Source organism: Morus notabilis, unplaced genomic scaffold (genome assembly GCF_000414095.1).
Source record: "Morus notabilis unplaced genomic scaffold, ASM41409v2 Scaffold307, whole genome shotgun sequence".
In the NCBI taxonomy this organism is placed as follows: domain Eukaryota; kingdom Viridiplantae; phylum Streptophyta; class Magnoliopsida; order Rosales; family Moraceae; genus Morus; species Morus notabilis.
This window is the reverse complement of record NW_010361515.1, coordinates 1095980-1111237: the sequence shown is the minus strand read 5'-3', so window position 1 is coordinate 1111237 and position 15258 is coordinate 1095980. Positions and strand designations below refer to the sequence as shown.

General features: G+C 32.2%; 2 protein-coding genes across 2 annotated transcripts; both read left to right on the top strand.

The window, feature by feature from the left end:
- The first annotated feature begins 4315 nt into the window (after positions 1-4315).
- On the top strand, positions 4316-6027 carry LOC21408959 (acid phosphatase 1). The gene is made up of 3 exons (XM_010099860.2): positions 4316-4719; positions 5559-5753; positions 5850-6027. The coding sequence occupies exons 1-3, from the start codon at positions 4316-4318 to the stop codon at positions 6025-6027; spliced, it is 777 nt and encodes a 258-aa protein (XP_010098162.2).
- Positions 6028-9727: 3700 nt separating this feature from the next.
- On the top strand, positions 9728-12655 carry LOC21408958 (pentatricopeptide repeat-containing protein At1g51965, mitochondrial). The gene is made up of 2 exons (XM_010099859.2): positions 9728-10711; positions 11096-12655. Exons 1-2 carry the CDS (start codon positions 9947-9949, stop codon positions 12299-12301), a joined length of 1971 nt encoding a protein of 656 aa, XP_010098161.1. The 5' UTR covers positions 9728-9946; the 3' UTR covers positions 12302-12655.
- The last annotated feature ends 2603 nt before the right edge of the window (positions 12656-15258 follow it).

Sequence of the window (15258 nt, the reverse complement as noted above, 5' to 3'; positions counted from 1 at the left end):
AATTGACTGCTATGGAATTGTGAGAGAAAACAATAATATAGTACAAATATTCACTTGTGAATTGTGATTCAAACCTATGAAACAACCGAATTAGTGTTGAAATGTAAAACATATTTTGTGATTAAATTTTTGATTTAGGTGTGAACAGAATAATTATGGGCTGTCATTTTGTTAATTAGGTGTCAATTAGGATTTTGATTAGTTTCCTTTTTCTTACTATTCTCTACATGTATTTATCAACCTAGTATTGTAAACATTTGGTGTGAATGAGAATTATTTTGATCCAAATTTCAAGTTGAGAATTATTTTGATCCGAATTTCAAGTTGGTATTAGAGCGTTTTCTTCTTCAATCCTTTCATTCACCGAAAAATAGCAAAAGAACAAAAAAAAAAAAAAAAAACCCCCAAACAACAAAGCAAATAGCAAACACAAAAAAGCAAATCGGCAAATTCAAACCAAGCAAACAAGCAAAACGGCATATCAAACAGCAAATCACCAAACACAACCAACCAAAACAAAACAAGAAAACACACCCTAAACAAAATGGCCATTTTTTTCAGTACTCCTCGAGTCCTTGTAATATTGTCGTCTTTGTTTTCTTATCAAGTGTGCCTGAATACCATGGATTACATGCCCCACGCAGAATACACGTTCAGCTTCCAGTGTAGCCCTAATGAATTTCACTGGTTCGACATTTTCTCGCTAAGCATCTCCAAAAGAGCTATCTATGTTTTAGTTAAATTCTAAATAAAAATATTAAAAGCTATTTTAATTAGTAACTTTTTAATGAGTCACTCTAATCATACTCTATATTTTAACTAAACATAAATTATTTTAATATTTTTTTGAGTTTAAAATATAATTTTTTTAAGTTTTACTTTATGTCAAAATAAAGAATAAAATAATAAAAAGAATAAAATAATAAAAAGAATAAATAAGTAGCCACTTCTTGCTAGTTATATTTACCTAATAGAAAATGCTTTAATCAAAATAGCTAACCATTTAACTAATAGTTGGAATAGAGAAAAACTAAAAAAAAAAAAAAAAGACTAAATCATTAATTATTTTAACTAAACACACAAAATAATTAATATAGTTGGAGTTACTCTAAACTGCTACTGAAAAAACAAGATGATTGCACCAAGTGTCGTTGGAGTGTGTATTCTAATGGACCGTGTCTTTTTTTATCCTAAAGCTGGTATCTACGCCATTTGCTATCCTTGGATCAAAGGAAAGTCGCCATGCTGAGATATATTGTCCTTTATATATGAAATGAAATTGATGTAATAATAGTTTGGGCTCCTATTCACATGTTTTTTTTTTTTACTCTCCACACCCCTTTTTAAATACACACCCTTTACAATTTTTAAAAAACTAAATTTACTTTTTACACATCGATCCCTATTATTCCAAAACCATCCCTAACTATTTTCATAATATTATAATTCTTGATCATTTAAATTTTCTTCCACACCCACAATTTTATTTTAATTTATTGTTTCTTTATCTCTATAATTTTTTTTTCTGAAGTTTTCGGTATGCAGCCCTTATTCATACATAATTATAATTACATACTTTAACAATAAAGAACATAAACATGAGATAATTATTATATCAATTGAGGTGTTGATAAAAAAAGACAAAATGGAACAAGTGAATTCAAAAGAGCTTAAGAAAAACAGAGAACGAAACTTAAAAAAAAATCAACTTTATAAAAAAAATTAAATGATTAGCCATTAAAAAAACAAAATGATTAAAAAAACATAAACATAAAACGAGAAAAAAGACAGAAAAACCGCACTACAAATTGCAAAGAAAATTAAACTTAATTCTCATCTATTTTTTTAATAGTCATTAAAATATAAAAATTAGGGCTCTACTATAGATTTCAAAATAACAATAGTTTATAATTTGGGATATAATAATGTGGGTGTATTGAAAGAAAAAAACTATGTAATTAGTTTCCTTTTTACTATAAAATTTAATCACGTAATTAAGTCTATTATAATTGTCTTTTTTATCATTTTATGTGAGTACCTTTTTGTTATTAGAAATTTTAATATGAATAGGGGTGTTCAAATAAAACCAGCCTAATTGTTTTTGTGTGATTTTGGTATTCTTAAGTTTGCATGACGGAGTTGATCAGTTGTTCAAGTACTGTAATTAGTGTCTCTGACAATATGAGATGCTTAAATATTTAGCTTTATTCAAATAAAAAAAATATCACTTTTCTCGTTTATATACTTTTTTTTCTTTGTTTTATGCGTTTGAGTCATTAGGGCCTCATTCATTTCACTGATTTGAGTTTTCAGTTTTAAATTTTTACAGTTAAAAGCTCTCAGAAAATGTTGCATTTAACTTTTTCTGCTACAGTTAAAAGCTTTCAGAAAATGTCACATCTCAGCTCGAATTGAAAACTTGAATCCGCAAAGCAAATGAGACCTAGGTTTGTTTGGTCCCATTATTTTTAATTTAAACGCACGTATTATAAAAAAATAAAAAATATATGTAAAGAAAAAAAAGAAGAAAAAAAGGAAAAAAAGAGAAAGAAAAATGAGTGAAAAGAATGTTGAATCATCCGGGACAAATCTGTTGCCATTGTTATTCAATTTGAAGACATTTTTATGCTGGAATAATTCTCAATGATTCAAACTATGATGTTTGGTCCCAATTGATGGAGATGCATATTGCTAAAAGGGAAAAACTCTCTTATATTCATGGAAAAATAAAGCCGCCGCTTGAATCGGAAGACGGGTACGAGAAGTGGTAGGATGAAAATCAAAAAGTCAGGAGGTGAAAGAAAAATTTTAAAACGACCTCTACTGTTGCAATTGTTGAAACAAAGACACAAAATGATGTTGTTAAAAGTGGCTCGCCGTTGGTAGCAGCTGAAGACAATTTTTTGTGGTACTAGAGGATTGCAGGATCAGTTAATCAATACCCTCCAGAATATTCTCAAGTGTTTCTTTTAGGCAAATTGATATGCATCAATTTAAGGGTGAGTGTTTAAATGTAAAATATATTTTGTGATTAGTTTCTTAATTTAGGTGTGAACATTTTAATTATGGGTCGTCATTTAGGCATCAATTAGGTGTTAATTAAGTGTCAATTAGGATTGATTAGTTTCCTTTTTATTACTATTCTGTGCATATATTTATCAGCCTAGTATTGTAAACGTTTGGTGTGAATGAGAATTATTTTGATCCAAATTTCAAGTATTAGTACTTATAAGCTTCTTATTCTTTTGGACTCCTTTTGTTTGCATGTTACGTTTGGCTATGAAGTTACGTGTTAACTGAGCCTAAAGTCCGGATAAAGCATCAATTTAAGTGAAGGTAGGGAAAAATAGCCGCCAAAATGATCATTCTTTTTTTTTTGTTTTTTTTTTTTTTTAAGTTGCCCTTTGAAGCATCTTTTCTAATATGAAAAACAACTTCCTCATATTTCTAAAGCAATAAAAAAAAAAAGAGATATTTAGTGGTGATTATATATGTGTATATATATATATATATATATATAGATAGATCTGTAACGTATTTAAAAAGAAAATCAGGCTTTGCACATGTCCTAAATTATAAAATTCATATTACATGCAAGTATCCATATTATATGCAAGTCAACGACGTAATAAATTATAAAATTCAGCACGTGAAAATTATGCTCGAGTAGGCTGCAGGCACGTGCAAAGTCAAATGCCCCACCTACTCTTGTTTGTCTTAATGCAATTGCAAGTTATCACCCGATAAGTTCCCCCAAGTCCCAGATGCTCCCTTGAGCCTTATCTCGGATTATTATTTTAAATTTTTAGCGTATCAAACAGTATCTAATATTTTATTATAGAAAAAATTGCTAAATTTATTTTTAAAGTGCATAAATTTAAATTTTTTATCTCTTATTATTAATTAATACATTTTTAACTAATATAATTTATTTAATTAAAAATAATATTAATCAAGTGTAACGATTAAAAATCCGGAGCTAACTTTAAAAAGTATTTGTTTCCTCTTTCCCGTATCATATCATTTAACAGAGTCAAATAACATCAAAGCATGAGAACCTATAGTTAAAAGCATTTCTTTGCTTTTTTTTTTTTTTTTAAATATTAAGACATGATTTGATTGTTTAAGATCTCCTTTATCTATCACTTTTAGACTAAGAAACCACAAATTAAGCAGATCATCACAAGTAATTATATCCAAAACTGGGGGCATTTAACAATGAAAGAGGCTATTTAAGAGGACACATTGTCAGTTCCAAGATTAAAACTTAATTTCTGAAGCAAATCAAGCGATATTGAACAAATCAATGCCCAAAATGTTGTTATCTTTCTTCCTTGCCACAGTTCTTGCGGCAACATCAGCCCAAGCTGGCTATGAATACCCTCATGATATAACCAACAAAATTTCCCTTCTCCGTACGAAATCTGGTGCAGGCGTCAGCTTCGTCGACGAGGAATGGTGCCTGAGTTGGCGATTCGGCATCGAGACAAACAACCTCGTTGACTGGGCAATGTATCCGGAGGAATGTGAGGGCTACATATGGCGTTACATGCTCGGTTGTCAGTACGAGAAGGATTCGAAAGTGGTTACCGAAGAGGCTTATGAATACGCCAAGAACCTCAACCTTCCCTACGACGGCAAGATTCACGTGTGGGTCTTTGATATAGATGAGACTGCACTCACCAACTTAAATCACTTCATCCCCAAACATGGATTTAGGTACGTACGTGATCCTCATCTATATATATATATTATAGTAATATTTATTATATACAATATTCGTCCCCATGCATGCATGGATTTCTATCTATTTGTATAGAAACAAAAATCAAAGTGGACTCCATTTGTGTTTTGTACTGATGCTAACAAACCACCGCCTGCAAAAATTTGGCTCTGAAACTATATTAGATGAGCTGGGTAGAACTCATTCTTAAAAATTAGCTCAAAAAAGAGAGGGTACCCAATTCATATATAAACATCACAGCAGCCCAATAACTTAGCGATGTGAGACAAATACACAATCCAACAGCTATAACATGGCAAATATGTAACTTAGAGAGCTTATAATTGTTTGAATCATATGGATATTGCTAGCAGCGCTTCATTACACACGGTCCAATAAATATTATTGAACCACCAAATGCAACCAATTAATTAACCGATCACGTGTATGATTCAATTTCGTAGTTTTAGTCGATATCACGTTTAATTGCTCTATATATGCAAATGATATGCATTGTTTCTTTAATCACCCTTTTATGCACAGTTATAGCTTGTTTGGTTTATAAATTTGAATAGAAATTTAAATTTATGATCTATTTGCACAAAAAAGAAAATTTACTTCACAGGGTTTGAATAAAAAAAAAATTTGAGTTCACGTTCAAATTTTTTTAAAAGAAAATATTATAACAAAAAAGTTTGAACTATAATTCAAACGACATGCAAAATAAATAGATCCTTAATGTGTAATAAATGGTCGTGTCTATTTTCTCATAAACTTCAACTTATAATTTGTCATACACGAGTACGAAATCGTAATGTTTTCAGTGATATTTCAGGGCGAAGCCATCCAATAATGAACACGCCTTGGAAGAAAGCCCCGCGTTGCCTGCGACTCTTGAGCTGTACAAGAAGTTAGGGACCTTGGGAATTAAGGTTGTGTTTCTTTCACTGAGAACAGAAGACCTAAGAACCGACACTGAAAATAATTTAAGAAATGTTGGATACGAAACATGGGAAAAAGTTATACTCAGGTAAGCTCTTTGGTCAGCTTGGTCTTGATATGGATCAATTACTAGTTAAAAATATTTTGATTTCATGGTATTTTTAACTTGCTTTTATTGCTGCAGGCCGGATTCAAATTATGCAGGAACATCACTTGAGTTCAAATCAGGTCAGAGGAAGAAGTTAGAGGAATCCAAATATAGAATTGTTGGGAACATAGGGGACCAATGGAGCGATCTCTTAGGAACAAACAGCGGCTTGAGAACCTTCAAGTTGCCAAACCCGATCTATCACGTTAATTAGTTGAACACGTACTTGTTCTAAGAATAAATCCAACTCTGATCCCAACTTTTTAATACTAATTAACTTAGTCATACCGTACTGTGAGTAGTCATATTTCTTCTTGTTGATAGATATTTAAGAAATTATCATGTTTATTAACATGAAAATATTGTATCTATCAATAAAAAAATGACAACTCACGATACGTGAATTAGTATCACAAAAGTAGTTGGTTTAGAATTGGAGTCCTGGCACCGCTTTTATATAATGTACCCAATATTGTCACGCTCGTGGCTAATGTTGAAATTTCGTGTAGTGTTGTATATTGTTGACGTCTTTTCTTTAATGTGTGTTGGGAACTTGTAAGTTTAATCTTGGACAAGTTTACTGATCTATGTTCGATAATAAATAAAGAATTTGGCTGACATTGACGTTAGATATATATCGTGTTTGGCTTGGCTCCTAGCTAATAGAACGATCACTAGTATATATAGTTAAGTTATTACTGTCATTACTTAAGCAAAAATTAATAATAATAATAAAAAAATAAAAAGAGAAAAAAATGTTATTACTTCTATTATATTCGAACTCCGATTATATATACTACATAGTCATGCACGTGTGGAGATATATATATATATATATATATATATATATATATATAGATGGCTTGCAAGTATTTATCCATATCCATATTACCGAACTAAATGAGCAAACCAAGTGGATAATAGTTATATTATATATTAATTGGTTTATTAAGTAAACATGGCACCATATATATGGCGTTCCACACTTTCAGCCAAATGAAAAAAAAATAATAATAATAAAAATTCACCAATACATATGCATCAAAACTGGGCTTTACATCACCATTCCTTCCTCTCTTCTTCTTCTTCAAAGAAAAGGTTCGGTTTTGTCATGATGTCTTCTCAGTTGTCCATTTTTTTTTTGAAATATTTCCTCTTATTTTCCCTTTGGAAAATGGCTGAATGATTCATTTTTACGAAGGAAAAAAAAAAAAAAAAGTCAGACATCACTTCGGACAGTGCACGTGGCTGCGTGGGTTTTTTTTTGTTTCTTCACGAACTCCAATTAAGAAGTTGATTTTAAAAGTAAATTTATGTGAAAGAAAATGTTGTAGTAAGAAAGTTGAATATGAATTTTTTGTGAAAAAAATACTATAATAAAAAATTTAAACTATTATAATTCGAATTATGAAAAGAATAAGGAGTGTACTGGTTATAAACTCATAAATGCCAGAAAAACTAATAAAAGTCACTTAAACATCAAGTATAATTTTATCTATGTTTTTGACCGTCTGTGTATATAATATGTATGTATGTGTGTGTGTGTATATCGAGAATGGTAATCTTCCACGGTCTCTGCATTCAATTCTGATAAAGTTTGTGACCTGAAATGTGAATCACATTTGCTAAATGGAAATTAAGTATTTACATTTTAATAATCACTAGAAAACATTATCTTGAATAGTAACGTTTACACGCTATGTTAAAATATTTTTCTAATTTGAATTTGAATCGTATTTATCAAAAGTCATTTGTCCTTATTTTTTTTTTAAATGAAAAGGAATAATTTTATAATTTAAAATAATATTTTTTCATTCGATCAAATAAATAAAGCACATGACAATTCCAATACAGATAATGAGATCCGAACACAAATAAGCGTGAGGTCATGAAATGCATATTTGTAATCCTTGTGCCTATCTTATAATATCAGACTGGATAAAAATATTTTTTCATCAATAATCCGTGAAATATATCAATACTTTCCAGACAACATTCGTAAAGTATCAGTATCTATCTTTTCCTTTCACAATTTTACGTTAGTATCCGGATATACGTTGATATTTGTATGGATATATTCTCAAAATTAATATCTGGTGATATCTACACAAATAAGAAAAAAATAAACATAAGAAATAAGAAAAAATACTTTTGATAGAAAATTATTGATCTCGCACGTTCTACTTTTTGATGAGGAAATTTAATCTTGGGAAAAATATTGTTTAAACTAGTATGAGGTGCAAACTCATGTCGTTGAACCTTCATGGAAACAAGACCAAAATATACTTAAAATAACAAAACCAAACAAAACTATGAGAAATGTGTATATAGATAGAGGTAAACTTCCAAAGATCTAGATTTATATGAACATATATTTAAAGCCTAAAGAGACTTTTATTTGCTCGTAGAAGCCTAAAAGAGATTACTTCGAAAAAAAAAAATCCCTTACCGAGGATCCCTTTTCAGTGGGAATTAGGAAAGTAAACAAGAAATAGGGCACAAAAGAGAGAATTTCATAACTCTCTTTCCTTTGACTATCTGAAAAGACTCAATTTAACAATAAAAACTGACTCACAGCCTCCGTCTTTGTTCCCACTATATCCATCCACAACCCTTTGCTCTAGAGCAATTAGTTGGGTAACTTTGGCTTCATATTGTTCGTTGCACTTTTTTTATTAAAAAAAAAACCGTTTGACCTTTGTTTGAATTAAAAGTTTTGAATATTACATTTTTGTTGTAGAGATAAAATTCAAATTTTTTTGAAATGTGTGTTCAAATCTATGAACTAAACGAGCTATTAATATTCATCAAATGAGTTAATTGTGACATAGAGAGATCTAGCTAGTAATAATTGTTTTTATATTTTCATTGTCGTTTGTTTTAGCTCACAAATTTAACTTTACTTTATTATTAGTGTGTCGTTTGTTTTAGTAGTATTTTGTTATCATTTTGTAAAATTGAATATATATAGTCACATTACCTATTATAATAGTATGACTTGATTAATAAGATTAAATTGAGTTGAGTGTTTTCTCTCTAATCTGGGAGATTTTCCCCTTGTAAAGTTTATTTAGGTAGATTTAGAATTTTATGTCCTGTCTATCATCCGGATTTGGCAGGTAAAACTCTATCTTCTCCATTCTGCTACATCAGTTTGCCATGGTTTTGTGCAATCCTATTTTTATGTCATTCTAAATATTTAGGTGTTATTATGACATTTTATTTTATTTTTATTAATTGAATGATAACTGTTTATTTTTGAGTAAAGTGACATAAATAATATTTTTTTTACCGTGAGTGGTTTTTTCCCTTTTTATTTCAATCGCCATCCTCTCTTGTCGTTTTTACGGTTAAAGCAGTTTCACACCTTTTCGTTTTTCAATTTGTTGTGGTTTTTTCTGTTATTGTCGTTTGTAACTTTAGTTGTTGTTTTTGTCTAGTATGTCGTTATCATTTCCCGGTGTCCTTTTGAAATTTCTTTCTGTAATCAATCGTTGTCGTTCTTTTAGTTGCAGTTAATGCTCTGAGTTGCCGTTTCTATCTTGTTTGTCGTTCTTTCATCTATTGTCTTTCATTAGGTTGTCTTTTGGTTCTTTTACTGTCGTTTTCCATTTTTGGCATCGTTTTTCTTTTTTCGGTTTGCTTTTCAAAGACAGGTGCTGTCCTCTTCAGTCTATTGTTTTGTTGGATCTGTCGTCCCTTTATCTCTTTTCACCCTTTCTGCTTCTTTGTCGTTTCTCAACCAACTTTTGCTGTCGTTATAGTTCGACGTGGATTTTATCATGTATTGCCATTTTCACTTGTTTGGTGTCGTAACACAGATGAATAAGCGAATAGAAAATTGCTTCGTAATTATGATAAAGTGGTATCTGATCAAAGTGTACTCTGAATTCTTCTTCCACAATGAACTCGCAAATCAGCAACGCCGATAATATGATTTTCGTTCTTGTTGTGCATGCATTAACACAAGTCAATAGAAGTTCAAATTCTTGTTTAAAGCCAAGCCAAATCACCATCCAACAGTTCTGAAACGACGTCGTTGTGCGCTCCATAAATCTCCCTGATCAGTCTCCCGAGTTCAGATCGGCGCGTTTAAGGAAAAACGAAAAAGGCAGAGCAGAAACCAAACCACCATGAGGCGCCGCAACCCAAACCTCAGCCTCGCTATAACCACCGCCGTGTCGGCCACGCGCCGCCACTACGCCACGAAATACACCGCCAAAATAACCTCAACCTCCCCGACCGGTCGTTCCCTCTCGGCGGAGGTCACGCCGCCGCCACCCCTCCCTTCCGACGTCCGAGGTTACCCTCTGCCCCGCCGCGACCTCGTCTGCAAGGCCACTCGCATCCTCCTCCGCCAGTCGCCGTCGGCGTCGTCGGACCCCTTCTCCGACCTCGCCGACTTCCTCAGCTCCCTCTCCATCTCCCTCACCCCAGCCGAGGCCTCCGAGATCCTCAAATCCCTAAACCACCCTCGCCTCGCCCTGCGGTTCTTCCACTTTTGCCCCTCAATTTCCCCCAATTTCCGCCATGACTCCTTCACCTACACCCGCCTCCTCCTCATCCTCTCCAATTCGGTCTCCACCGACCGCCTCGACCTCGTCCGTTCCGTCCTCTCCGACATGGACCGGTCCGGCGTGCGCGGCACGATCTCCACCGTTAATATCTTGATCGGATTGTTCGGCCATTGCGAGGATCTCGAGATGTGCCTAGGTCTGGTCAAGAAATGGAATCTCACGATGACATCTTACACTTACAAGTGCTTGCTTCAGGCCTATCTCCGCTCGTACGATTCTTCTAGAGCCTTCGAGACGTATCGTGAAATGCGACGGCGAGGCTCTAAACTGGACATTTTTGCTTACAACATGCTCTTGGATGCCTTGGCCAAGGATGAAAAGGTTTTGACTTCTTTCCTCCCCCCCCTGAATTTATCATTTTGTAGGAAATTAGAAGATTTTATCTTTTCAGTTTTTGAATTAAAGAGCCAAATCCCTTAGTTTGGGATTAGGATCCTAGGAGATAGGAAATTTCGGTTTTTCTAGATAAACACCGGATCTAGATAGATTTAGATAAGATAAGAGTTTATTTGAATTTTTATGAGCTGTAAGGGTACTTGGTATCCTATAAATTAGGTTTACGTTACACTAATAATAATAAGAGAAAAAAGTAAGTTTTTCCCTTCAAAACCTACATTTTTCGTACCTCTTTTCCTGAAAGATTGAAACTTTGCTAGGGTTTCGCTTGCTGGAATTCTGATCATCTGATGTGCAGCTTTTTGGTAGGTTGACCAAGCTTACAAAATTTTCGAAGATATGAGAAGGAAGCACTGTAGGCCTGATGAGTTTACGTACACGATTATGATCAGAATGACTGGAAAATCTGGTAAGGCTGACGAATCGTTGGCTTATTTTCAGGAAATGATAACAATGGGCTATACTCCGAATTTGATTGCTTATAATACTATGATTGAGGCTGTTGCTAGGAACAAGATGGTTGATAAGGCCATCTTTGTTTTCTCAAAAATGGTGGAGAACAATTGTAGGCCTAATGACTTTACATATAGTGTGATTTTGAATGCTCTGGTTGTTGAAGGGAAGCTTGGTAGATTAGATGAGGTCGTGGAATTGTCAAAGAAGTACATGACTAGGTCGATATATGCTTATCTTGTTAGGACATTGAGCAAATTAGGCCATGCTAGTGAAGCTCATAGACTTTTTTGCAACATGTGGAGCTTCCATGAGAAGGGTGATAGAGAAGCATTCGTGTCCATGTTGGAGAGTTTGTGCAGCGCAGGTAAAACGGCAGAGGCCATGGACCTGCTGAATAAGATTCATGAGAAAGGAATCACTCCTGATACTATCATGTATAACATGGTATTCTCAGCTCTTGGCAGGTTGAAGCAAATATCCCATCTCCATGAGCTTTATGAAGAGATGAAAAAAGATGGCCCTGCACCGGACATAATCACCTACAATATCCTAATTGCCAGCTTTGGTAGAGCTGGAAAAGTCGACGAGGCTGTTAATTTGTTTGAAGAACTTGAGAACAGCGATTGCAGACCTGATATTGTCTCTTACAATTCCTTGATCAATTGCCTTGGGAAAAATGGCAATGTAGATGAAGCACACATGAGATTTAAGGAGATGCAGGAAAAAGGATTTTGTCCTGATGTTGTTACGTATAGCACTCTCATTGAGTGCTTTGGTAAGACTAATAAAGTCGAGATGGCCTGCAGGCTGTTCGATGAGATGCTCGCTGATGGCTGCAGTCCCAACATTGTGACATACAACATCTTACTCGACTGTCTTGAGAGGTGTGGGAGAACTGCTGAGGCAGTTGATTTGTATGCTAAACTCAAGCAGCAGGGACTTACTCCAGACTCGATTACGTATGCAGTTCTTGAGAGGTTGCAGAGTGGTTCACATGGGAAAACCAGAGTTCGCAGGCAGAGTCCAATTACAGGTTGGGTTGTCAGCCCTTTAAGGTGATGATTAAAATTGGATAATGGCTTGATGGATTGCCAAGAAAATCTTGTCCAGTTCTGTATTTATTCTTCATGTGGCGGCTATTTTTAAATTGCCGCCAGTCATGCATTTGTCGCTGGGAACCTTCCGTGGTGACGGAACTGATGAAATCAAGATTGGGGGAAGATAAACTGCTGTGTATGAAATTTTTTGAATTGAGTCCTGTTAGTTCCTAATTAAATTTCTTAGGATGTGGTCCGTTTAGATAACATGAAGGCTGTTACTTTGATCTCATTTCTTTTTCTTTAATGTGTTGGTCATTTTTAGACACAATAACCTTATGAACCGCAGCACGTGCTCCGTTAACTTTAAAACAGAGGAGGGGAGATTCAAGGTTCTTTTTTTTTTCTTTTTTTTTTTTAACTTTATTTTAGTTTCATTTTTCATCTTATATTCTTATATATTGGAGCACAAGAATGTTTTTGGCGTTATTAGCTCAAAATTAGTTTGTTAAACACGGAATAAGATAAGAATTCCTAAGGGCTTGTTCTTTTAGATCAAAACTAAAAAAAGTTTGTTAAACACGGAATAAGATAAGAATTCCTAAGGGCTTGTTCTTTTATATCAAAACTCAAAAAAAGTTTAAATTCAAGTTATAATTTTATTTAAGTTTATGTTTTTTTTTTTGTAAAATTTGAGTTTGAACTTGAATTTGAATTTGAATTTTAACTTAAGTTTGGGGCTAAAATTTAAATTCAAGTTCTCCCTTCAACTTAATTTCTTAAACTCAAATTTAAGTTAATGAACAATATTTTTTATTCTTAAAAACACTATTTTTTTAGTTTTAATTCTGATTGAGATGATTTTTTTTCTTATGCGTTCACAACGAATAGACGAATAAAATCTCATCCATATATCTTATTAAAATTTTTCATCACTATTGAGTTTTTCTTAAAATATTATTTAAATACAAATTCAAGTTTTGACCAACTCAAACATAAACTCGAATATATTTCTAATTCAAACCATAATTCAAATGTGCACATTCAAATACAAACTCAAGCTACAAGTTGAACTCAAGTTATAATTCAAATTCAACTCAAAATCTACGTTTAAGTCACCATAACTAAAAAATATAACCGAATAAGCCCTAAATCTTTTAATGGGTTCATTACAAGAATTTTGTTTTTGTTTTATTAGGGGTAATTCTACTATACACTATAGGAGGTCGGGCTTTTACTGTTCAAAGAACAGTGTGAGCTCTTTTTTATCCCTCAGCTTTTAAGAAAATTTCATATGTGTCTCTTCACTTTTACTTTTATCGTTTTGCTCTTAGTTTCTTATTTCTTCATTGTTTTTTGTTTGGGTGTGTTGGTCATTTCTATGTTATATACCAAATGCCTTAGAAAATACGATAGGTGTGAGCTCTTTTTTAGCCTCAGCTTTTTAGAAAATTTCATATGTGTTCCCTCACTTTTGCTTTTACCGTTTTGCCCTCAGGTTCTTATTCCTTCATTGTTTTTTATTTGGGCGTTTTGGTCATTTTCATGTTATATACTAAATGCCTTAGAAAACTTCTCGGAGAAGCTTTGTTAACCTTTTTCTTTCCTTTTGGTCCCTCTTCTTTTTTGTTTATTACTCATTTAGTGTTAATTGAAGTAAGAAAATGTTTTTTTGAATAGTGCACTTCTAACCAAAACGATGTAGTTTTAATTGAAAGTGTACAACTTTCTCACTTTTTTTTAGTCTTTTATTTTAGGTTGTTTTTACCTTTCATGCTAAAACTTTTTCATTTTTTTTATTTTAGTATTTTTAACTTTTTATTTTTTTTTTCTTTTTGTCCTAAAATTTTATTTTCATTTTTATTTTGGTTCCTTTTACCTTAAAATTTATTCATTTTTCCCTTTTGGTTTTTTTATTGACGATGTTTTTTGCTTCTTGCCCTAAAAATTATTTATTTCTTCATTTAGTCTTATTTTATTTTATTTTTTTACTTTTTGTCTTGAAAATTTTTCTTTTTTTTCTTGTTTTTGCCCTAAAACTTATTTATCTCTTCATTTTAGTCCTTTTTACCTCTTTTTTATTTTTTACCTGCAACTTTATTTAGTTTTTCATTTTGGCTCTTTTTGCCTTAAAACTTATTTGTTTCTCCATTTTATCCTTTTTTAACTCTTTTTTTATTTTATTCCTTACATTTTATTATTTTTTTTGGTTTTGGTTCCTTTTACTCTAAAATTTAGTTATTTCTTCATTTTTGTCTTTTTTGACCATTTTTTATTTTTTCCCTAAAATTTTATTTTTTTCACTTTGGTTTCTTTTGCCCTCAAATAATATTTATTTCTTCATTTTAGTCCTTTTTACCTCTTTTTTATTTTTTATCTGAAACTTTATTTATTGTTTGTTTTTGCTCCTTTTGCCTTAAAATTTATTTGTTTCTCCATTTTATCCTTTTTTAACTCTTTTTATTTTATTTTATTCCTTACATTTTATTATTTTTTTTTGTTTTGGTTCCTTTTACTCTAAAATTTAGTAATTTCTTCATTTTTGTCTTTTTTGACCATTTTTTTATTTTTTCCCTAATATTTTATTTTTTTACTTTGGTTTCTTTTGCCCTAAAATAATATTTATTTATTCATTTTAGTCCTTTTTTGACTTTATCTTGGTTTTTTGCCATGAAACTTATTTTTTTTTTCTTATTTTGGTTCCTCATTGAGATTTTATATTCAGATTTTACGAGCCTGAATACTGCGCGTTACTGCGGAATATAATGTTGTATCACATAAAAGATTTGCTATTATAACAAACATAGTTACAAATATATACACATACAGGCCCCGTTCACTTCGCTGATTCGAGTTTAGAATTTGAGTTGAGATGTGACTTTATGTGAGAGCTTTTTACTGTAGCAAAAAAGTTAGATGTGATTGTTTGTGAGAGTTTTTTACTGTAGAAAAACTCGAATTCTAAACTCGAATCAGCGA